Below are 26,337 nucleotides of genomic sequence, written 5' to 3'. Positions count from 1 at the left end.
TTTTTTGATCTACTTGTTCTTTAAAATTAAGTTATTTAGTTTCCAATTAATTTTTGGTTTATCTTTCCATGATCCTTCATTACATGCAATTTTCATTGCATCATGATCTAAAAAGTATGCATTTATTATTTTTGCCTTTCTGCATGTGATTATGTTTTATGCCCTAGTACAAGATCAATTTTGGTACAGGTGCTATGTACTGCAGAGAAAAAGGTACATTCTGTTCTATCCTCATTAAGTTTTCTTCAGAGGTCTATCATATCTAAGTTTTCTAATATTTCATCCACATTCTTATTTTTATTTTGTGGTTAGATTTTTTAAAAAAATATTATTTAATTTGAGTTTTACAGCCCCCCCCCCCCCAATCTTGCTTCCCTCCACCCACCCCTCACAGAAGGCAGTCTGTTAGTCTTTACATTGTTCCTATTGTATACATTGATCTAAACTGAATGTGATGAGAGAGAAATCATACCCTTAAGGAAGGAAAAATAAAGTATAACAGATAGCAAAATTACATAATAAGATAACGGCTTTTTCTTCCCCCCCTAAATTGAAGATAATAGTCCTTGGGTTTTGTTCAAACTCCACAATTTAAATCAAATTAGATTTATCTAGTTCTGAGAGAGGGAGGTTGAGGTTGGTGATATGCTGCCTATGACTCCCTGTAATTTACTCAGGTTCTCCTCTAGGAATTTGGTAGATACATACATACATACATAGCTTCACTGTCTATGGTGCTTTGAAGAAGATGTAGTTTCCTTCCTTATCCCTTTTATTGATTTATTTTTGCCTTTGCTTGTCTGAGATCAGGATTGCTACCCCTGCTTTTTTTTAAACTATATTTTGTTTCAGTCTTTTACCTTTATCCTTCATCTTTCTACTTTAAATGTGTTTCTTGTAAACAACATATTGTAGGATTCTTGTTTTTAATCCATTCTGCTATCTGCTTCCATTTGGAGGGAAAGTTTGTCCTATTCACATTTACATTAAGATTACTAATTCTGTATTCTCCTCTTGCTATCTTTACTCATTTATACTTTACTCCTTCCTCTTATTCCTCCTCACCAAAGTTTTACTCCCTTTCCCCATTTTACTTTTCTTTTAAATTTTAACTTTCAGCTTATTTTCAATGATACTTTCACCTTCTCTTTTATCAATCCTTTCTTCCCTTTTTCTTTTCTCCCCCTCCCCCCCACTTCCCTGTAGAGTAGGATAGATTTTTAAAACCAAGTGGGAATGTATCTTATTCCCTCTCTGGGCCAAATCTATTGAATAGGATTTACTCAAGGTTCACACCCTTCCTTCTTTCCCTCAACTATAATAGTTTCTTTGTGCCTCTACATGTCCTGTTATTTATAGATAAAAATACTATTGAGCAAAGTACTATCAAAGTTTGATTGATTGCTTGATAACATTGCCTTATAGTCACTAAGTAAAGTACCCTCTCCTCTTCTGTTTCATTAGAGATACACTTCTCAAGAGTCACGAATCACATCAAATTATAATCACTTTATACTTTATCCCCTTTGCATGGACACACAATCCTTATGAGCCAAAGCATCATGCAAAGTCAAATCATTTTATGAACCATTTGGAATGGCCCCCCCCCACCTAAAGCATACTCTACCCCCAAGCTCCTCCCCTTTCCCTCCCCAAATATGGTACTTAAACCCTCCTTAACTAAAGGATGGATTAAGTTAAGATCACTTCCTAATTTATTTATGTACAATCCTTCTAAGTAGGTTCCCACCCTCAGCCTCTAAAAAGTCACTTCTAATTTGAGTTTCTAAGTAAAGTACAGGGACACTGTAAGTATCTCTTAAGAACCCTACAACTGATTGTAAGGTGTAGGAGACACTGGTTCAGGACAGACCTGCATTGGAAGCCTTCATTAGAGAAAGTGCTTAGCAATTTGAGCAAGGTCAAAGAAACTGAGACACATAAAATTAAACACCCCAGCTTTTCACCTGAGCTATTTGTCACAAATATAGTGTTGTCTATCTTCAATGGAAAGACAAGAATCAACCATACTCATATCTTCTAAATACAAATTCTTCCACTATCCTAAGAGAAATATATTTCTTCAGTTACTTGTAGGGTTGTATACAATTTAATATTCTTAACTAATATTTTTTCTCCCTTTCCATTTACCATTTACATCTCTTGAGTCTTGTATTGGAGATTGGATTCTCTGTTCAATTCTGGTCTTTTTATCAGGAATTTTTGGAAGTCCTCTACTTCCTTGAACATCCATCTTTTCCCCAGACAGAATATGCTGAGTTTTTCAGGGTAGTAAATTCTTGGTTGTAATCCAAGGTCCTTTGCTCTCCCAAATATAGCAAATCAGGTTCTCCTGTCCTTCAGTGTTGGAGCTGATAAGTCCTGTGTAAGTCTGATTATATATCCTTTGTATTTAAATTGCTTCTTTATTGCTGCTTGAAGCATCGCCTCCTTTATTTGAGAATTCTGGAACTTGGCTATGATAGCCCTTGGAGTTTTTATCCTGGAATCTCTTTCTGGAGGAATTCTGAGTATTTTTTTTTCAATGGTTAGTTTGTCTTCTTGCTCTAACACATTTGGACAGTTTTCCTTGATAATTTCCTGAGATATATTTATTTTCCAGGTTCTTTTTTTGATCTAGGCTTTCTGATAATCCAATAATTTGTAAATTTTCCTCTAACATACTTCACATTTTCTTCAATTTTTTTTCAGCCATCTGACTTTGATGGAATCTTGTAATTTCATACACATTAACTGGTTTCTTTTTGTCTAATTCCAATTTTTAGGTTTTCATTTTCTTCAGTTAGCTTCTGTGTTTCCTTTTCCAGTTGGTTAATTTTACTTTTTGCTGAGTTGCATTCCCTTTCTAGTTGGTTGATTTTACTTTTTGAAGAGTTACATTCTTTTTCCAGTTGATTATTTTTATTTTTAAAGGACTTGATTTTTTGTTCAGTTTTTCCTGCATGACTCTTATTTCTTTATTCTATTTTTCTTTTTCCTCTCTTCTTTGGTTTTTAAATTCTTTTTTTAAGATCTATGATCTTTTGGATTTGAGTCTAAATTCATAGAATCTTTTGAGATCTCATATAGGTAATTTTTCACTGCTTTCTTCTGAAGTTGCATTATTATCATCTTTATCTGCATGGTGACTTTTTATGGTTAGCTCTCATTTAGCTTTTTATGCTCATTGATTGCTTGAGCTCTGCTCCTGGGATATAGGAAGTACAGACCCAAGCTTTCTGTGCTGGGGCTGGGGGGTGGGGCCTGATCTCTGGCTTACCATTGGCCAAGATGTTGTCTATGCAGGTGTTACCTTTGCAGAGGTTTGTTCCCTCCTTTATGTCCAGGTTCTGTCTATGCAGTGCTTTGTTGCCAACTCAGTCTTATCTTTTGCTCCTGTGTTCCCAGGATTCAGACTTTGTTTGAGATTGGAACCCTCCCTACTGGCTTGCTACAGCTGCAGGGAACTGGACTGCACTGTGGCTAAAAACCTCCCCTGGATTCCCAGTTTTCCCACCTAGCTGGGCTCTACTTCCCTTTCTCCCTCAAGGAGATACATTTCACTGAAGATCCTCCACAATGTCTACAATTGAAAATTTATTTCGATCTTGTCTTTTTTTATGGTGGGATCTGAAGTTTTAATGTCCCTACAGAGGCTTCATTTAGCGTTTTGTAGGGAAAAGCTCTGGGAACATGCTAGCTTTCCACTGCCATCTTTGATACAAACTTTAAATATAATCTTTGAATAAAGTTTACCTAATAAAAGTCTCACATACAAGATATATAAATGCAGTGATTCACACTTAGACTAATAGTCATTCCCCAATAGAGGAAAGATAAAAAGATATGAACAGCCAATTTTCAAAGAAGGCAGCAAAGGTATCAACAATCATAAAAAAAATCACAAAACAATAACAATCAGATAAATGTGAATTAAAGCAACTCTGAGGTTCTATTTTACTTTCATCAGATTGGCACTGACAATGATGACAAAAGAAAATGACATTAGAGGGGGTTGTGGGAAAACAAGTACATGAGTGTATATTGGTATAGTCATTCTGGAAAGCAATTTGGAACTATATTCTCAAATTTACTAAGATGGACATATTCTGTGATCCAGGATTAGGAAGATCTGAGTTCAAATGTGATCTCAGATATTAGATATATGGCTGTGTGACCCTAGGCAAATCTCAGTTTTTTTCATCTGTAAAATTGGGAGAATAACAATAACTAACTCCCTCCCAGAGTAAGAAGATAAAATTAAATAATGCAAAACTTCTCAAACTTTAATTACAGCACTCCATAAATACTAATTATTACTATGGTAATCTTGGTAGAATATTAAGTTAAACAATTGGATTGGAAACCAAAAGAAGTAAAATCAGCAAGTGTAGATGATTTTTATTTTCTAGCACTTTGGCATTTAGAGCTGAAACAAGGATAATTTGATTGAAGGCTCATAGAAAGGTTTAAAGATATGGCAAGCCTGAACATATATATATAGGCAAAGAAAGTCTTAGGTAGAGACTGAAAATGTATGTGTGGGGTTTTTAAGAGAATGAATGACTGATGACTCAAGCTCCTAAGAGAAGATGGGAAGAAATGTGATAAATCCACAAAAATTTGATTTAATCTAAGTACATAATTTCATTTGTTATGGCATAATCATTTGCTGATTTAAAAGTGTAAGAAGTTTTAAATAAGTTGAGTTTTTATTTTTTTTTACAGGTAATTTATAATTTAATGACACTTAGCAATGATTTCTGGTAGCTGAAATCATGAAGCTAAGAAACAGAAAAAAAGTAAAGTAATCACCATCTATGCATTTAATAGAGAATGGTTCATGTTACATCTTTGAAAAATTAATTTTAAAAAATTTCAAAAATTCTAAAGTTTTATTTATGTAAAGTTGCTAAAGTGTTGTTTAATAGATATCTATTAATCCAGAGGACAATGATCTCCCAGTGGACATATTCCTATGTATACCTAGACTGCTAAGTGTTTGTATGCACATGCATGCATGCATGTCCTTTAAAAAGTTCCGACTTTTCTTCCTTGATTTACCAGTCACTTTGCTATAACTAATAATAATCGCATGCATCATATCATGTGGGTTAAAATTTTCTTATGAGTTTTCAAATAGATTTTTCTTATGGGATTCATCCATAAGGAATACACATTGAATTTATGAAGTTCATTGATATTTATTTTAGCACCAACATGATTTTCTACACTGAGTCACATCCCCTTTACTCTCAATTACTTTTGCCCCTACCCTGAACTTTTGGTTCTTGCTACATAAGTGCTAGCTATTTATTACTGTTACTGTTACTATCACCTGGTAGAGTTAGCACACAATAGGATTTTGTACAGTTCCTCTCCCATACTAAAAATACTTTTCTCATCTTACTTCCATCTTTGAGAATTCCTAGTTATTTTAGGGAACTATTTTCTGACCCTTTTCTGATGCCCTTAGTTGTTAGTTCTCCCTTTCCCATACCCAAATTTCTTTGTTCTGACCTTGCATATATATTTTGTACTTATCTATGAAGATGTAAATAGTTATTTAATTCTAGCAAGCTCCACAGAGGTAGAATGGTTGGTTTCATTTTTTAAACTTTGCTCCCTCAGAGTCTGGCATACAAATATGTGCTTAATAAATGTTTGTGGAATTGAACTGACTTGGACTATCAATGCTACACTGGTTATTTACTTAGGTGACTTGTGGTGGAATGCTATTTAACTAGCAGCACTTTGGACAAACATGCAATTAAATACTTATAATTTCTGAATGGCAGAATGAATTCAGGTAGTAACATTTAGATTTTTTCAGAACATTTCCTTATACAAACCAAATAAACAAGCTTTCAAAAAGCCCATTATTCCTAGAAATATAGTATATCGTTTTTTGTTCTTAAAAATAAATGAACTGTATATGGCATTCTATTTTTTTGGGGGGATTTGCAAGACAATGGGGTGGGTGACTTGCCCAAGGTCACAGGTGAGGTAACTATTAAGTATCTGAGGCTAAATTTGAACTCGTCATCCTGACACCAGCACCAGTGCGCTAATCACTGTGCAACCCTGCTGCCCCAGGCATCCTATTTTCTATAGCATATATCATATAACCAAGTAGAACTTGATTTAATATAATAATTCCTAATCCAAGATCTCAGTAATTATCAGCAAAAGACTGATAAAGCTTACTCACTATATTATTACTAGCTTTAAAATGTTAGGCTATAAGATGGGATTACTTTTATTTGTTCAGAAAAAAATAAAGACTTTTAATTGTTAATCTAAAGATAATCTTTGAATAGACTGTCATTTCAGCAGAGACATTTAAATTGCTTGCTAAAACTCAGATCACGAATCCCTCTTAGGCATTCACAGTGTATCTGGATAGGTTATGGATGAAAATACTTTACTTCATCCTGACTCTCATTTCAAATACAATATCTTCTTTTAAAAATTTTATTTATTGGGGCAGCTAGGTGGTGCAGTGGATAGAGCACCGGCCCTGGAGTCAGGAGTACCTGGGTTCAAATCCGGTCTCAGACACTTAATAATTACCTAGCTGTGTGGCCTTGGGCAAGCCACTTAACCCCATTGCCTTGCAAAAACCTAAAAAAACCCAAAACCAAACCCCCCAAAAAAACCAAACCCAAAAATTTTTATTTATTTAAGGCAATGGGATTAAGTGACTTGTTCAAGATCACACAGTTAAGCAATTATCAAGTGTCTGAGGCCAGTTATGAACTCAGGTCCTCCTATTTCCAGGTCCAGTGCTCCATCCACTGTGCCACCTAGCTGCCCTTGTACAATGAAATTTTAATCTTCAACTATCTAGAAATTTAGCATTAAGTAAGGTCAGAAGTTTTGGAGAGGGCTTTTACAATTTATACCTTGCCTGAAACAGGGCTCAAACCCAGTCAGAGGTTAAAAGGTCAAGCTTTCTACCCACTATACTATGCTGTTTCTTAAGGTCAGAAGTAAATGTTTAAAAAAGGTAGAATCCCAAGAATAAAAGTAAGGAATCTTATTTATGCCTGCAAACTACAAATCCTTAATCTTATCTGAACAAACTACAGTGACAGTAAATAAGGTTCAGAAATGGGCAATTTATCTATGAAGGACAATGTGATGATCAAAACAAGTATTTTCCACCAGAAAATTATTTCAGTGCCTAGAACAAAGGATGTGCTTTGTTGCTAAAACTTTCATAAAATTGAAAATAAATTTAAAAGAATTCTATTAAAAGAAGCTACTTGTCTTTCAAAAATGTTTGTTTTGTTCATAATTCTTGCAACATACTGAATTTTGTAATACAAATTAACTTAAAAACAGACTTTTACTGAACTGAAAAAAGTGAAAAAACCTCAAATCAAATTATTTTAGAACTAAGAATACAATTTATTGCAAATTGCTAAATTCATGATACAAAAAAGCAGTATTTGTAAGAAACATGTTCTGAAGAAGCGTCAAAATCTTAAATACATTAAAACTGTGAAAAGTAGAAAGCTGTCTTTAACTAAGTTTAAGTAGAAGGAATAAAAAGAACTTTTACTCTATTACTATTAAGAACTCTCTTCAATGCTACTATTAGACTAAAAAGGATAGATTAAAGTATTATTTCTTACATTACTGTTTGTGATCTGGTGTGGTCATAATGCCAATGTAAAAAAACCACAAATAACAGATCATAAATTTAAAAATTAAGCTAATTTCCTATGTTAACATCTCTCTGTATCTCAAATTAACTGGAACTACTTATAAATGTTGTTTCCAAATTATATATGTAATATGGCTGGATGTTCTTAGTATAGTTTAAAACTCTATTTTAATTAGCACCAAAACATCTCTAAAAATCATAATTAAAAAATCATGTTTTTAAATTTTTTGAAAAAACTAAGAGCTAAATTTAGTAGACATAGCTCTCCCCTCAATAATTGATATCCAATGTTTGACTATATGACTCTAGGCATGGGTTATCAGATTTAAATGAGAAAACCTTTAAAATAGTTGACATATTTATCCAATCTTATGCTGTAGGTTAATAATTTTTATTTTACTTTCTGTCCTAAGAAACTACATTATTTATATCTTAAACATCTAAAAATATTTCTTATTAGTATAATTCCAAATTTAAATTTAAATATTAACTAAAGTTCTTTTTAACATAATCTTGCTAAATGAAATGTATTATTTTAGCATGTTGAAGATTTTACAAGATCATAATGAAATTTCACAGAAATACACACAGAATGGTTATATTACTAAAATAATCACAAAAGTAGATCATTATTTTGAAACTGAAGGACATAAAATACTGGAAAACTTGTCAATTTGTAAAGTTACATAGGGCTATTTCATCCTTTTTCACAAATGGACTTTTCCCCCTTTGTTAGTGAAGGAATAAAATGAGTAAGCAGAAAGGAATGGAGAAAAGCCCAGCAGTGTATTTTTAACAATGTTTCCTTTCTTTGAAAGATGCAGAGTAGGAATTATGATGAGTTCTTTTTCTAGAGTCTTCTGCAATCAAAGTATTTGCATATGACCTTTGGTTCCAAAAGACTCTAATATGATATGGCATGTATGCCACATCTGGCAGGATGGCAGCAACCCTTTACTGATAATATTTCATATTTTAACCTCCCAAATGTAAAAGTGCCTTATTCTAGTTAATATAACTGTAATATAAGACATTTAATATAACTTAAAATACTGTATCTAAAAGAAAAAAATACTTTATTGGGACACAAATTGAAGCACTAATATTAAGTATCATAAATTTAATTCATAAAATTTACCTTCAATTCCTAGTATATTATTTTATTAAAACCTTGAGGAAAGTTCTTAATACTTTTCCATGAAGTGTGGACCAATATATGACTCCCAAAGCTAGGAATAAGATAGGGTCTGGATCTGTCATCTCTACAGGGAATTTCATTTATCAACGCAGGTGTGTTGGAGAGCTGCCTAGATGACTTAGATTAGGTGACTTACACAGGACTACATCACAAGTACATATTAGAGGTGAAATTTGAACCCATATCTCCCTAGCTTCAAGGTTAGCTCTCTTTCTACTAGGTTACGGTTACTTTATAAAATGTCAACACATACTTTTCTATTTCATTTAGCAATTTGTTTACTCAAGAAAATTATATAAGGACATAATTTCATATTCTATGCCCAATAAAAACTTTAATATTTTTCAAATACCAAACGAGATATAAATTACTGCTGTATACTATGAATTAAAAAGTTGTTGTATAATGTGAATGCAAAGCTGCAATTTGAACTAAGAGAAAAATAAATAGGTGAGTTATAGTCTAGGTGATTTAACTGATCTCTCTAAGGATGATTAGGTTTAAAATAAACAAATTTATAAATGTTACAATTGATAACTAAAGTCTGGAGGGTTGCCATAGGACTAGGCCAGTCAGGGCCATGAGAGATGAGTCTGAAGAGCAAGCACATACTAGTAATGAAGTGAGCTATACAAATTCATTTTTAAAAAAATTTATTTATTTAAGGCAATGGAGTTAAGTGACTTGCCCAAGGTCACACAGGCAATTATTAAGTGTCTGAGTCCAGATTTGAATTCAGAGGCTCCTGACTCCAGGGTTAGTGCTCTATCCACTATGCCACCTAGCTGCCAGGAACTATACAAATTCATACAATGAGCAAAAACCATCTCCTCTAACCTGATACTTGAAGAAAAAACTCCTTTAGATTATATCTGACAAATATCCATCAAATTTTTTGCTTTAAGACCTCTAGTGATGGCTCCACTCCCAGGTAAGGTGGCGTATTCTTAACTTGTTTTACTGGTGGAAAAACATTTTTCATTTCATAGAGGCTAAATTCATTTTGCAAATTTGGCCTATTACTTCTCAGTTTGCACTCTGGAGGCAAGGAGGTCATGGTAGTGGAAAGAATACTAGATAACCTGGGTTTGTGTCTCAGAACTGTCACTTTTTAGTACCAGTGGGGCCTTGGACAATTACTTGGGTCTCAGTTTCTTTATCTGTAAAATGAAAAGTTTGTACTAGAGGAGTTCTAAGGTCTCAACTTTAAATTTATAAATATCCCCTTTTGCATATTACAACCTTTTAAGTATTTGAATATGATTCCCATGTCTAGTTCCTTCTTCAAATCTCCATATGGCATAATCTCCAGGTCCTAATCTTAACCCTAAATGCCCTCTAATTTTTAGCAATAGTTTGTATTAGGGGATAAGAGAGAGTGGAGAATTGAGAGTGACACCTAATAGTGATACCTTAGGTAAATAATAGGGAGTCTAGGAAGAGGGTGGAGTTGAGGGGAAAAGATAGAGTTGTTTTGGATAATTTGAATTTAAGATGTCTCTTGGATATCCAATTTGAAATATCCAATACCAGAGATGTGGGACTGGAGGTCAGGGAGACAAAAGTGTTGGATAAGTAGATTGAGATACATCAACATAAAGTTCATAATTAAAACTATGGGAGCTGGTCAAATCACCAACTGAAATAGTACAGAGGAAAAAGACAGGGATAGCCAAGATTTAATGAACTGAGAAGTAGGCTAGTCTGTAGGAGGGAACTAGGTGAGGACAGGATGAAAAAAAAATCTTGAAAAGGAGAGAATATCGAAGAGAAAAGGGTGATTGACAGTATCAAAGGCTGCCAAAAGGTCATTAAGGATGAAGATTAAGAAAATAAACTAATTAGGCAATTAAGAGATTATTAGTAACTTTAGAGAGAGTAGTTTTGGTTATATGCCCAGGTCAGAAGTGTATAGGATGGAAGAGGAAATGGGCAGACTAGATAGAAATCCCATATATTTACAGTTCATAATTATATATATATATATATATATGTATATATATATATATATCAATATTTCTCTAATATGGACTATTCATTCTGTATTATAGGATGTTTTAAGAAACAAATATAAAAATCAAGGAATGGACAAAACAAATAGACTATTGTAGACACAAAAGTCAGAAAATAAAATCGTTACTTAAGGTATATATGACTAGGCAAATTGATTTACATGCTTAATTAACAATGGTTTTGATAATTATATTGAGTAGTTTCTAGTATTTTGATTCAGTTAAGTTATAAAATGAGGTGTTTTTTAGTATTTTTGATTCTATCTTCTTTAGAACTTATATAGTAGAAAATGAATTTCCAAAGAGGTAAACAGTTTACTAGGAATTATGTTATGAAAGTAACTTAAACATCTATATTCTTTGATTCAGAGAAACCACTACTAGGCTTTTAATTTAAGGAAACTGGGGGCGGCTAGGTAGCATAGTGGAATTTGCACAATATCTTTACCCAAAACTGATCTAGAAAGATTATCATCCTAAATAAATTTTATTATCTGAACTCTGGCTATCTCTTCCTAGGAGGGTGGTCTCTTTACATCTTGCTTATTATCCTTCTAGGTTTGTGATTAACACGGAGAGAGAGATCTTAATTTTTAACTAGGGAGTAAGGTGATCCAAAAGAAAACTTTCCCTAAAATCCACAGTATAATTATTCTTTCACACACACCTTACCTTAAAAAAGGTCAAGGTTTAACATCTCACACCCTATACTAAGATAAGGTCAAAATGGGTGCAGGATTTAGACATAAAAGAAATAAGTCGGGGCAGCTAGGTGGCACAGTGGATAAAGCACCAGCCCTGGAGTCAGGAGTACCTGGGTTCAAATCCGGTCTCAGACACTTAATAATTATCTAGCTGTGTGGCCTTGGGCAAGCCACTTAACCCTGTTTGCCTTGCAAAAACAAACAAAAAACCTAATTTAAGGAAACTGAAGTGAGAAAAGTTCACCATACACCAAATAGATATAACAATACTTAACAATATTAATGTCAAGTACAACAATAAGACCCAACCAAATATTTTGTTACAGTGTTCATCCCTGGCATCAAAGAAGTGATGAGAAAATGCATCTTTTACCCCTCTTTGCAGAGGTCAGAGTTTATCAATGTGGAAACTACTCAAAGTCCAGACTCACTGTACTGGTTAGTTCTGGGTAATATCATCTCAATGAAATCACAGTGTTCAGCCCGATTCCTACATTTGTCCTTTAATTAAAAAAAACCCCAAAACCCTACGGTAGTACTATAATACAAACAATTGTCCATCATGGATTTTCTTATACTCTCCTTTACTGATTTTTCCTTATTCTCAAAATCTAATCAATTACCAATTACATGGCTTCCATATTCATAACATCTCCCATAATCTCTTTCCACGTCACTTCAAGCCCTGACCTATAAACTGGTCTTCCTGCCTCAAATCTTTACCCATTATAATTCCTTTTTCAGAGAACTGCCCAAGTGTTTTACTAAACCATTTCATATTCTTACTCAACAACAAAACTTGAGTGGCTCCCTAATCTTTCTAGGATAACATAAAAACTTCTGTTTGACTTTTTTTTTTACTCATTGCAAGTGTTTTCTTTAAATGTAAAATGTAAATGTAAACACTTCTATTACTATGTACAAATGTTTGTTTCAAAATTAGAACAGTAACCACAGAAAACATTAATACAGGACTTAAAACAATCCTTCAAATATTCTAAACATTGTACTTTATAAATGCATACAGGTAGAAAACAAATTCCAAGAGGATGACAAAGTTTGGACATAACCTCCTTTCTGCAACAATTATATTTCCTTTTTTTAAATATTGATTTACTCTTTTTGTATGTTTTTTAATACATTAATAAAATATTTTTGTTTAAGAATACCCCCTCCCCCCACAAAATATAGACTTGCTTGAGCAATAAAGGGGGGAGAAAAAAATTAAAATTAAAATAGTAATTGTAGGTATGGCCAGGTGGTGCAATGGACGGAGCCCTAGCCCTGGAGCCAGGAGCACCAGAGCCCATATCCGGCCCCATACACCCAACAATCACCCAGCTGTGTGACATGCAAGCCACCCCAATCCTACTGTCTTGCAAAAAAACCAAAAAAAGAAAAAAGACCCAAAATAAAATAAAATAGTAATAATAGTAGGGGTGGCTGGGTGGCGGACAGAGCATTGGCCCTTGAGCCAGGAGCACCCGGGTCCAAATCCAGTCTCAAAACCCAAAGATCACCCTGCTATGCAGCTCTAGGCAGGCCACCCAGCCCCATTTGCTCTGCCCCCCCCCCCAATAATAATAATAAAAAAAATGTGCTTGAGTCTTTGTTCCAACACCAACAACTCTGTTTCAGGTGGATCACATTCTTTATGGTAAGTCCATTGCAAGTTACTTCCATATTTTTCCACCGTTGCCATTGCTGATCACAACTCCCTCCTTTCATGTTTCTCCACTACTATGTACTATATTTTCTCTCTCCTTTCACTCTGACTCTGCTGTAGGGTATCTGAGTGGCACAGCAGACAGATCCCTAGTCCTGGGGCCAAGAGGCCCTGAGCCCCCCTACCACCTCTTAGGCCCAGCATCCACCTGGCCCTATGGTCCCAGACAGACCATCCAATCCCAGCTCCTTGCAAGAACTAAAAAGGAAAATGTTATATCTGACCATTCTTCCCCCATGGTCCATCCTCTCCTCCATCACTCACATCACCCCTCTTTCCCCTGTCCCCCCACCTCTCCTTCTTACTCCAGATGCCTATACCCCATTGAGTATATATGCTGTTTCCTCTCCTAGCCACCTCTGATGAGAGCAAATATTCCCCTATTTCCTCTTGCCCCTCCCCCTTCCATATCATTGCAATAGCTCATTGTAATAAAAAAAAAATCTTGGCCTATTCCCCCTCTCCTTTTTCTTTCTTCCATTATATTTCCCTTTTTTTCTATTGACTCCATTTTTACACCATATTTTATCTTCAAATTCAGCTTTCTCCTGTGCTTCAACTATAAAAGCTCCCTCTACCTGCTCTATTAACTGAGAAGGTTCAGTGTCCTTTTTCTATGCAGGAATACATGCAGTTCATCATCAAGTCCCTCATATTTTCCCCTTCTCTTCCAGTCTCCATGCTTCACCTGAGTCCTGTATCTGAAGATCAACCCCTCTGTTCAGCTCTGGCCATTCCAATAGGAACATTTGAAATTCCCTGGTTCATTGAAAGTCCATCTTTTTCCCTGGAAGAGGACATTCAGCCTTTCTGGGTAGTCGATTCTCGGCTGCATTCTAAGCTCTTTTGCCTTCTGGTATATTGTATTCCAAGCCCTACGAGCTTCCAATGTAGCTGCTGCTAAGTCCTGTGTGATCCTGACTGCAGCTCCACCGTATTTGAACTGTCCTTCTGGCTGCTTGTAATAGTTTCTCTTTGACTTGGGAGTTCTGGAACTTGGCTATAATATTCCTAGGGGTTGTTTTTTTGGGATCTCTTTCTCGGGGGGATCGGTGGATTCTCTCCATTTCTATTTTGCCCTCTGCTTCTAGGATATCAGGGCAATTTTCCTGTAGTAATTCTTTGAAAATGATGTTAAGGCTCTTTTCCTGATCATGACTTTCAGGTATTACAATAATTTTAAAATTCTTTCCTAAGTCAGTTTTCCATATCAGTTGTTTTTTCAGTGAGATGTTTCACATTTTCTTCTAATTTTTCATTTTTTTGGTTTTGAAGTAATGAATCCTGGTTTGTCATAAATTCATCAATCTCCCTGAGTTCCATTCTTTGTCTGAAGGATTTGTTCTCCTCAGAGAGTTTTCTTATCTTTTTCCATCTGGCCAATTTTGCTTTTTAAAGCATTCTTCTCCTCCATAACTTTTTGAACCATTTTATCCATTTGACCTAAGCTGGTTTTTAGCATGCTATTTTCTTCAGCATTTTTTTGGATTTCCTTGACTAAGCTGCTGACTTCATTTCTTTTCTTTTCCCAGTTTTTCTTCTAACTCCCTCATTTGATTTTCAGTCTTTTTTTGAGGTGTCATAGCCTGAACCCAATTTATGTTTTTCTGGGAGTCTTTAGATGCAGCAGCTTGTGCTTCCTCATCTTCAGACTGAGTATTTTGATACTTCTTGGGCTCATATGCAAAATATTTCTCAATGGTGTTCCTTATTTCTTTGCTTGCTCATTTTCCCAGCCTGAGCCTGGTTTTGGGGTGCTTCCTGAGCTTTTGGCACACTCCCACAAGGGTCTCAGTGTGTGAGGCTCTGTCCTCCCTCCTGGTCTGTGAATGACCATAAGTGCCCCCCTCTGCCATGGGGCCGAGGTGGGGGGGGCCCTGCTGTTATATGGGGGGGCCTAGACTGTGGTCAGGATCTGAATGTGGTCAGAGCCCCAGAGTCCTGTTCCAGGGGCAGAGGACAGAGCTTGGCAGTCTCTCTTCACTCTCCTCCCTAGGTTCAATGGGCTCATGCCCTGGGGGCTCCTGCTTATGGGCTCCACCTGCTTCTGTTTCCTGGATCTAGGCTGTGGAAAGACCACATGGCTTGCTGAGTGCCCTGATGGCTGGGCTTCATGTGCTCCCTCTGGCAGAGGTCTCCTGCTGTTCCCCCACTTTGTGCCTGGTTCTCCCCGGGGCATAGCTCAGGAGACACCCTGCTGCTGTGAGCTGTGGCTCCCAGTGCCCTGTCCCGGAGGCTGAAGTTCTTTTGCTCTGGGGAGCCACCCCTCCAACCCTGGGGAGCAGAGCCTTTCTGCTCTTTTCCAGGTTACCTTGAGTAGGAGCACTGCCTCACTGGGTCCCTCTGTGGGTTCTGTCTCTCGAAAGTTTAGTTAGAGTCCTTAGTTTCAAAGTTTTATGAGAGAGCTTCGAAGAGATGTTGCTCTCTTGTCACCATCTTGGCTCCGCACCCTCTCTGTTTGACTTTTAAAACTCTTCACACTTTCATTTTCCGAAATGGCACTCTAATTATTACTCTACCTTTTCACCAGTTATTCCTATTTTCTATTTGCCTCATAGAATCTCTCCCTTGATCTTTAGGATCATGCACCACCTTTTACAAAGACTGGGTAGCTGAGCCTCTCTCTTTCCTAACTAGCTTTTAAATACTTTGTACATGCTTACTTAAGTACATCTTGTCAATCCAACATAATATAAGCATCTGGAAATTAAGAATTATTACCCTTTTTTGTCTTTGTTTTCTAAGTGCCTACATAGTGATTGCCACAAAGTACACTCAATAAATACCTACTGACTTATTGCCGAGTGTATTTCTGTTCTCTTAAGTTATCAATCTGATTGTATTTAGTCACAGCTTTTGTATTGTTCTGTTATTTCTTTCTCCAAAGGTGCATGATTTCTACCACTTCTGTTGTATCTTCTGACCCTCATGAAGAATGAAAAACTAGGTTCAGCTGTCAATAAATTCTAAATAAAACAGAACTTGAATAATATGAATTTTGTTGAATCACTTTTACTTAGAACAAATTAATACACACCATTACTTTCTTCATCCATTCCAACAGGTCCAGCTTGTGGAGTTTCTCCATTTTTAAGACAGTTATGGATATAAGTTGCCTTCCATCTGGCATATTTTCTGTGTTTCATGTTCTGAAAAAATATAATGTAATATTTTGGGATTATCACTATATTTATTTTAACAATTCTAGTTAAACAGTGAAGGAAATTGATTTGCTATGCTTAGAATATATAACATCCCTATTAAAGGACTGTTGAGTCAAATATAAATTTCCTAAATTAAGAATGTATAGTGAAGAGTTGAAAGGAGATGAAAACTGTTTCCAGATTAAGTAATTTTTTCTATTGGGCTGGAGGACAAGTATTTCAGTTCAGAAGCTTTTATATCATTCTCAATCTATAACCTTTCCATTATGACAGTTCCTTTAGGGTGGATCTATTCCAGAAACATTCACACATGCAGTTGGGTATAAATGACACTTCTGGCAGGGGAAGGAGAGAGCTAGGTTAAATGAATGACAAAGTCAAGAAACTAGAATCAATGGACTTAAATATAATTAAAATAACTCCCACCCCAAATATAGACAAAAAACTAGCCTGCTCTCTCTAAATCTCTCTAAAGAAAGGATACAAAAAAGTATAGATAGTCTTAAGTGTTGGACCTATTTTCAGGCAGAAATATAAGCTCTGGCACTAAGATGAATAATACTGAGCAAGTCATTTCACTTCTCTGAGGCCTCACTTTTCTCATTTCTATGGGTTTCATTGTTGATCTAAAAAGATTTAACTATGTGAAAGCATCTGTCTCCAATTATAAGAGAACTAAAACCTCCCTCAGAACGTGTGATGAACTAGTTTTCATTTCATATTTCCAGTTGAATTTGAACACTAAATCTTGATTATCTGAAAAAAGTCCCAAGGAACCTTAAAATAGCAAATCATATAAAGAAAATATGATCTGTAATTTACTGACCATTTCCCTCTTCATCATAAAGTAGATTAATTTGTAGGCAAAAGCAAAAGAAATTCCTTTAACACTTGTGAGAACACAATGTTTAACCAACCCAGGTACAGAATCTTATGAGTTAGTATCTTTTTCTCTTATGGGTTTTTAAAAAGAATACTTTAATATTTCATTTTTTCCCAATTACATGTAAAAACAAATTTAACACTTCTTTTTTTTTTTTTACAAATTTGGCATTCCAAATTCTCTCTTTTCCTCTCCCCACACTGCTTCCAAAGAGAAGGCAAACACTTGGACATAGATTATACATTAAGCAGTGATGTAAAACACATTTTGATGTAAATCAGGCTGTGAAAGAAAATAGAAAAAAACAACCCCAAGAAAGTAAAGTGTCTTTGATTTTCAGTCAGGTTCCACTAGTTCTTTTTCTGGAGATGGATAGTACCTTTTATCATAAGTCCTTCTAGGTAAGTTATTCACAGTATATCATCATACAATATTGATGTAACTGTACAATGCACTCGTGGTTCTTCTCATTTCACTTTGTATCAGGTCATATAAGTCTTTCCAGATATTTGTAAGGGCATACTGCTGGTTATTTCTTATAACACAATAGAATTTCATCACACTCATATATCACAACTTGCTCAGTAATTCCCCAAGGGATGGACTCACTCTCTTTGCCCGCACAAAAAAAAAAAAAAAAGATGTTATAAGTATTTTTATACATCTAGGTCCTTTTTTTAAAAAAAAATCTCTTTGGGATACAGATCTGACAGTGGTATTAATTGGTCAAAGGGTTTCATAGCTTTTTGGACATAGTTCCAAGTTGCCCTCCAAAATGGATAAATCAGTATATAACTTCACCAACAGTGCACTATGTTGTAATTTTCCCATATCCCATTTGTCATTTTTCTCTTCTGTTATATTAGCCAATGTGAGGTGTGTGGAGGAAGGTCAGAGTTGTTTTAATGTGCATTTTTCTAATCAATAGTGATTTAGAGTATTTTTTCCATGACCATAGATAGCTTTATTCCTTTGTCTAAAAACTCCTGTTCATATCCTTTGACGATTTATAAATTGAAGAATCACTTATTTCTATAAATATGACTTGGTTTCTATATATTTGAGAAATGAGATCTTTATTAGAGAAACTTGTTATAAAATGTTTTTTCTCAGTAATGATTACCAACTAGGTATTTTTCTCCACTCTATTTTCCCTGTGTATCCTACTCTCATTTTCTCTTTTCATCCTGTTCATTCTCTAAAGTGTTTTGCTTCTGACTTGCACCTCTTCCAATCCACCTTTCCTCCTATTATTGCTTACCCCACTTCTGTTATCCTCTTCCTTTCCTACTTTCCCATATGGTAAGATGGATTTCTACATCCAACTGAAGATGCATGCTATTCTCTCCAACCATTTCTGATGAGAGTTAAGACTTATGTGCTCCTTTTCTCCCTTTCTCCTTTATTCTCCCCTATAAAAAAGGTTTTATACCAGATAATTTACCCCATTCTCCCTTTTCCCTTCTCCCAGTATATTCTTCTTTCTCACCCCTAAATTTTATTTTTTTTAGATAATCATCCCATCACATTCAACTCAAATCTGTATTTTTCTATGGATACTCCTTAATGCCCTAATAATTAAAAAAGTTTTAGGAGTTATGCCATTTTCCCTTGTAGGAATATAAATAGTTTAATCTTTTCAAATCTCTTTTCTTTTGTGGGGGTGTATTTTATGCTTTTTTTGAGTCTTGTATTTGAAAGTCAAACTTTCTATTCAGCCTCTGGTCTTTTCATCAAAAATGCTTGAAAGTTCTCTATTTTTCCAAATGTCCATTTCCCCCCCCCCCCCAAAGGATTATATTCAATATTTTTGGTTGTAATCCTAGGTCCTTTGTCCTTCAGAATAGCATAGTGGGGTGAAGAATGTGTTCAAGGAAGACTGATATTTGTAAAGGGGTTGCCAAGTTCCAAAAAATATAATGCACAGTGGCCACACCTCAGTAAGCTGTTCCAGCAAGTGGGTTAAACCAGATTGAGGGTAACCAAGGGGATCTCAAACCCACTGTTGAGTAAGAGAAGTGACTACCCCAATCATGTGAAGACTTCCCCTGGTGGAATAGGCAGATAAGAACAATTCATTACAAAAGTTATGAAGCTAGCTGAAACATCTACTATAGAGTGCTGAGGGCTTGGTTAAACATCAAAATATGCCTAGGTTATCCACTGCACCTCAAGCCATCACCAGTTGTCTTGACTATCTTATCACTGAACTTCGGTAACTTTGGAAGAGTGAGGTTGAAGACTTCATGCAACTCTGTCTGCCTCACTTAAATCCAATTACCATATCATTTTACTACTTCTATGTCAAAGTGGAGATAGGCATGTGAAGGAACAATAGATACAGATACAGAGTGGTAGGTACAGTCTGCACACAAGTGAACTAAGCCATGGGGGTCATCTTCTCATTGGAAGTAGCAGTGGGAGTCAACAAGATCCTGGGGGGTGTCGAAGCTGCCTTTTAGAGATTGTACTGCCCATCTATTGATTTGAGGAAGAAGCTAGAAAAGGTGCCCTAAAAATTGGCTACTTACAACAACCCTGATTTGATTATCATGGCAAGTGAGGATTGAAATGCAAAAAAAGGTACACAAACTTCTTTACAGTGAGGTGAGAATGAAGAGTCAAGGACAAATGAGATTACAAACCTAGATGACTTGAAGGATGATGGTACCTTCAAAATAAATAGAGAAGGCAAAAAAGGTTAGGGGAGATATTTAGTTGTTTTGCACATGTTAAGTTTAAAATGCCTATAAGAAAAATCAAGGAGATATTCAGAGATGGTTGTATTCATACACACACACCCACACACACACACACACACACACACACACCTACTCACTCACTTTGCTAACCCAATGAAAATTTTCAATTAAGAAAAAAAGGGATGGAAAGGTAACAACAATCAGAAGTAATAATCTTCCACACAAGTGGAAAAAGATGATAATCTTCTCTTCATGTATTTAAAAGTCTACCTCATGGAAGAGGGATTAAACATGTTCTGATTGGCCTCATAGGAATAATGAGTTTCTATGTTTGAGCACTGAATTTGAGTTTGAGTGTCTTTTAAAACAAACAGTATTTTAAAATTTAATTATTGAAAAACTATTTTGTATGTAAAAATAGCTTATAAGCAGTAGAAATGCTGAGATTCAGAAAAGGAAAGCATAACCAGTCTTTCATTTTTTACATAAAAGGGTACCTTTTGTAAAAGAAAATAACCAGGATAAGGGTTTCCTCTCGGAATTCTGATCCAATCAATCAAATAAGTATATAATATCTATTATGTGAGACACTGCAGGGAATATTAATAGTAAATATAAAACATGGTCCATAATCCCAAACAGCTTATAGCTTTGTGGTGACAAACTATAAAACACAAAGATTATACTCTCTACCCATTACTTGACTGATAAGGAAAATAATTTTTGGGTTGGTGGAAATGCTCAATTTAGAATCAGAGGACTCAAATTCAAGTCCTTTGTTCTGCCATTTGCTACCTGAGTAATCATGGGTAAATCACTTAACCTCTCTGCCCTCAAACTTCCTCACCTATATAATGATGGAGTTGAATTAAATAACTTATGATACTGATAATCTAATAATTATAATAAAAGTGTTAAACTGATTCAGCTTGAAATGCCAAAGAAATCCAAAAGGTTTTTTCTGAATTAGACTTTATGGGAGATGTAACCACAAGAAACAGTTGAAGGAAAAAGGGTAAAAGAAAAAGTGGAGTAGATAATGATAATCATCTTCATGTATTTAAAAGTCTACCTCATGGAAGAGAGGTTAAAATATACTCAGCCTGGTTTCACAGGAATAACATTTTTCAATCAGATACAGTGAAATATTTCTTGTCCACAGTGGACTTGTCTTAGTAGAAGAGTTCTCCAATGCTAGAGGTCTTTAAACATAGGCTAAATGATCCTTGTTTGGGATATTGAAATGTAGAGGATACTTTTGTATGAGCAATTAGGGGTGCAGTGGATAGAGCACTGGCCTTGGAGTAAGGACAGGAGTTTGAATTTGGCCTCAGGCACATGACACTAATTAGCCAAGACAAGTCATCCAGGACCATCTCCTGACCTGGTTCACATCTGGCCACTGTGTTCAGATGACTGGAGAAGAAAGTGAGGCTGGTGATTTAGCATAGCCCCACTCACTCAAATGCCAATTCACCTTCCTGATGTCATGGTCTTCTTGAGAACAAAGGACAAACATCATCAATTTTATGGTATGGGTGAGAATACATGATCTCTTAAATTTCCCCAAATTATAATTTCTGGGTCTATTAGTAACATTTGAGAAAGATTCTCTTGATTAGTTAATAGAAAAATTACTAATTCATCTTGGTTATCTACAATTCAGAGGACATTAGGAAATAAATAAGTATTCCCAGTTCTGCCATATACAAATAAAGAAATATCAAAACATCTTCTATGAAGAGGGAGCAAAGAAGGAAGCAAATAAAGATAACTAAAGAAATGTTAGGATTAGCAAGCAGAGTTACGATTAGGAGCTTTTATTAGGTAAATATTTTTCACTAAGTAATGGATCTTATGATTTTAGAGCAAGAAGGGACCTTAGAGATCCTTTAGTCTGATAGTTCTCAAGGTTTTTGGTTTAAGAGCCCTTTACCCCAACTCATAAAAACTAATGAGGACCCCAAAACTTAGGTTTTGGGGGAAGTTTATCTATTGAAATTTGTCATATTATAAATTTAATTTATAAATTATAATTTATATTATTATATCATATTAATTTATAATTTATAAATTATAAATTTAAAACCTTAGTATTAATATGAAAAGTTTTGACCTTAAAGATTCCCCCTACCCCCACCCCAGAGGGTTTTGGGAGATCCCTACAATGTACTTTTGGGAACTGCTGCTTTAGCCCAATTCCTTAATTTTAATGAATCAGGAAACTAGGCCCAGAGAGATTAAATAACATTGCCAAAGTAGTACAACTACCAGGGATGGGTTTTAAATCTCAATCTTGAACTCCAAATTTAGTTATTATTTTCTGTAAGCATACCATGATGATTTATGCTATTTCTTAACCTAGTAGTCACTACTTTACCCAATGTATAACAATGTGCAGGCAATCTATTTTTGGAACCTTAATTTCTAAGCCAAACTAGACTAATAGGCATTTGTTAAATAAATATTACATTTCCCCCATTTCTTTGTTTACTTCTTTTTAATATTTTAATGTCTTCCTTTACATCTTCATCATTGAAATCTTTTTTTGTTATTGTTTTTTGGTTTGGGTTTTGCAAGGCAATGGGGTTAAGTGACTTGTCCAAGATCACAAAGCTAAATAAGTATCAAGTTTCTGAGGTTACATTTGAACTCTGGTCTTCCTGACTTTAGAGTTGGCACTTTATCTACCACACCACCTTGATGCCCCCAAGTCACATTCTTTTAAGATCAAATACAAATTCTCCCTGTTCCATGAAACATTTCCTAATCTTTCCTTTAAAAGCTTAGATGATTCCTCCTGGTCAGGCCTCTCTAAAAGGCACTGAACTGAATTTTACTCTGCATTATAGCTACAATAACAAATAATAGGTACAATAGAACATCTCCATTACTTGAAGTCAGGAATTGAGTTTTTCACTTTGCATTTTTCACATTACTTACTTAGTATGATGCAGCAGACATGGGGGTACACTAAATGAAAAAAATGGACAACTCTAAGATGGGCATAAAATTAAACAAAAGGAATTTTGGATAGATAAAAGAATAATTTCTTTAGATTAAACAATGGAATTAGATTTAGTGAGAGAATGTACCATTTTCTTGTCTAAAAATGTCTGAAAATGAGATTTTCTTGTTTGGGATAATACTATCACGATCTAGACTGAAGAGGAAGACTAAGTACAATTTTTTTAAAATGTTCTGTCTAATCTTATAATTCTATGCTGCCCCCTATAGAGAAGAATTTACCATTAAAGTAGCATTATAAAAATAAGTAGTTAACAAGAAATATAATACTCTAACACTAAATTTGCTACAATTTTATTAAATCTACCTTGACATTTAAAAAATGGGATCAGCTAAAGATTTTTTCAACTTTAAAATTATAATCCTATTATTCCTCAGTTAATTTTTATTCCTGATGGGAATCTACTGCTTTGCTTTCTAATTCTATCTCCAAAGTAAAATGATGTGAAGTATGAAGAAAAGTGGTAAGTGGAAATTTTCAAGATATAAATATTTTTGAAAACCTTACCTTCCTTTGGATGATTTGACATCCTTTCTAGAAAACAGGAACTTCAAAAATTGTTTTAATTCCTACTCATGGCCTTCTAAGTTCCTGTTTTCACAGAAATGATTATTGGAAAACTGAAAATAACTGACATTTGTTCCTGGAAAGCATGATCACTTAAGAGTCAGCAGTGAAAATTATAGGCAGCACTCTTAAACATTCACCTTCAAAAAGTCTTTCTGCTTCCCATCAAAGAAAAGTATTCTTTATAAAAAAGCAGCAATAAGTTAGAGAACAAGATTCCATACATAAAGAATATAGGTTATTAATAAACCTGAAAAGCATTATATTCTAATACAAAGATGACTAGGCTTGAAGCCAGGACACTTAGGTCTTAGTTTCTGCTCTGATTATTAATAAACTATGACCTACTGTAAATAATTGAAACTCCAGGTTTCTCAGAGCTGCTTTCTGTAAAACAAGAAAAACAATACACAAGCCATAAACATCACAGGGACGATAGGATAAAATAACATAATTATTGACCAGAACCCTGAAAAAGCAAATCCTCAATCAATCAAGAACTTCACGTAGTACTGTACTAAGAAAAAAGAGAAACCAAAAATAGTCCTTACTCTCAAGTTTACATTCTAATTTACATTACTATACAATGAAGTATTACTACATTGAAGATTCAGAAACTGAAGTGTTCATTCACAGTTGACATATACTTATTCATTCTGGTCATTTGTAATGAAGCTCTACATAAAAAAAATATTTTTTTTAGAAAAGATAAAACTTTTTTTAGAAGAGCACCAAAATTCCTAACTCACAGGGGGAAAAAATTCAGGGTTGATATTTCTTTACCTCTCCAACCTTAAAACAATAACAGTTCTTTTCAAATACTATGAATGGATATTCCTTTCAGTTGGTGCTACTTTATCCCCCCTCCAAAAAAAAGAGAGGAAAAAATTAAAAAGTCTAAAATTGAGTGACTTATTGGAACAATATTTGATTAATTTTAAGTAACAAAAATCAATCCAGTAAATTTAAAAACAAAATAAAGTTCATAATATAACTTTTATTTGAAAAAAATGAATTTTAAAAATAATTTTAATCAACTTTAATAAGTTATTTAGATACCTAAAATAGTCAGAATTTAGATAATTTCTAGGTCTTGTTTCCCTATTTGCTTATTTTTGGAGGAAAGAATCAAAGAACAATAGCCTAGATTAGGAGCAAATCACTTTAGTTTTCTTGGGCTCAATTTCCATATCTTTAAAATATGGGAAACATCTCTTCTAGCTCTAACATTCAAAAAATGAATTCCATAAACTCTCTCTAAAATGTTGTTCTTTTCTCAGTTTTAGGAGTGATTAGGAATTAATCGGTCCCTATAAAATAAAATAATTAAGACAAAATGAAGAAAGTACTTGAAACACAAGAAAGAATTTGTGGTACTTTAAGACTCAAAGAATTTTTGATATACACAGGATCGAGAGGCAGAATATGCCTGGCTCAACTTAATCTCATATAGATGGTCTTGGATACCTATGATACACAATATTACTTCTAAGACTGTTTCTATAAATTAAAAGGCTATGTGGAATCATGTATTTTAAAATTAGTTTACATTGTTCATATGTTCTTCCCTATTCTATATGTGAGACTGTTATAGCCAGACTGAACAGTAGATAGAATCCTGACCTGGAGTTGGGAAGAACTGAGATCAAATATGGCCTCAGAGGGTACCAGTTGTGTGACTCTAGTTTGCTTAACTTGTATGCTTCAGTTTCTCCATCTGTAAAACAGAGATAATAGTACCTCTTTTCCAGGGTTGATGTGAAGATGAAATGAGAAAATATTTGTAAAATGTTTTCCAAACTTTAAAGTGTTACAAGTGTTCACTATCATCACTACTGCTAGTATTAAGAGTTCTGTTGTCACAGACTTGAGAACAGGATTCTAAATGTCAGCTATCATTATTTCAACCACAAAAATCAAAGCTTTGACCTTCCTAGGCTACTTCCCCAACCTTGGCACTCCACCTTCCTTTTTCTTTGCCTTTGTACATGCCTAGGATTCACTATCTTCACTTTTAAAATCCCTTTCTTCTTTCAAGCTTTCATTCAAGTATCAAGACCTGCCCCTTAAGATACTGATGGTGCTTTCATCCTCCTGAAATTACTGGTAGTCAATCAATCAATCAAGAAGCATTTGCTAAGAATTTACTATATTTTTGGGAAGAGATAGACACTAGCAGCTGGAGGAAGGAGATTAAGAAAACTAATCATTTGCATGAGTTTTGAAGGAAGGTAGAATTCTAAGAGGTGTAGATAAGAAAGTACAGGCATAAACTGACACGGGGTCAACTTATGCAAAAGCATGGAAATGAAGACTGGAACTGGATTGTTTTATGTGAGGCAAAGAAGACAAACAATTTTGTAGGACAGTAAAGTATGGGAAGGGAAATAACACATGATAAGGCTGGAAAGGTTGGTGGGAACTAGGTTGTTTAAGGCTTTAAGTGGCACCAGTAATAGGGAGTCACAGGAATTTATTAAACAGGAGTAAAAAGTCAGATGTATACTTAAGGAAAAATATCTGATAGTGAAGGACACCAGTTAGGAAATACTGCAATAGCTTAAACTAGAGTAGATGAGGGCTGGGATTAGGGTGGGAGCTATATGAAGAAAAAGGAGTCAGATGTGAGAGATTTTGTGTCTATAAAACTTGATAAATGATATTCTGAGTCTATAAAACTT

The 26,337-nt window shown here is 34.7% G+C and overlaps 1 protein-coding gene across 4 annotated transcripts in view; it reads right to left on the bottom strand.

The window, feature by feature from the left end:
* VTA1 (vesicle trafficking 1) overlaps nt 1-26,337 on the bottom strand; it is a 114,800-nt gene that overhangs the window by 45,195 nt on the left and 43,268 nt on the right. For all 4 annotated transcript variants that reach the window (XM_074187708.1, XM_074187709.1, XM_074187711.1 and 1 more), the window contains one exon: nt 16,350-16,461. In XM_074187708.1, coding sequence (XP_074043809.1) covers nt 16,350-16,461 — 112 coding nt within the window. The remainder of the gene's footprint in view (nt 1-16,349; nt 16,462-26,337) is intronic.

This window comes from Macrotis lagotis, chromosome 5 (assembly GCF_037893015.1).
Source record: "Macrotis lagotis isolate mMagLag1 chromosome 5, bilby.v1.9.chrom.fasta, whole genome shotgun sequence".
In the NCBI taxonomy this organism is placed as follows: domain Eukaryota; kingdom Metazoa; phylum Chordata; class Mammalia; order Peramelemorphia; family Peramelidae; genus Macrotis; species Macrotis lagotis.
Note: the sequence above shows the minus strand (reverse complement) of the source record. Positions and strands in the feature narration are given on the sequence as shown.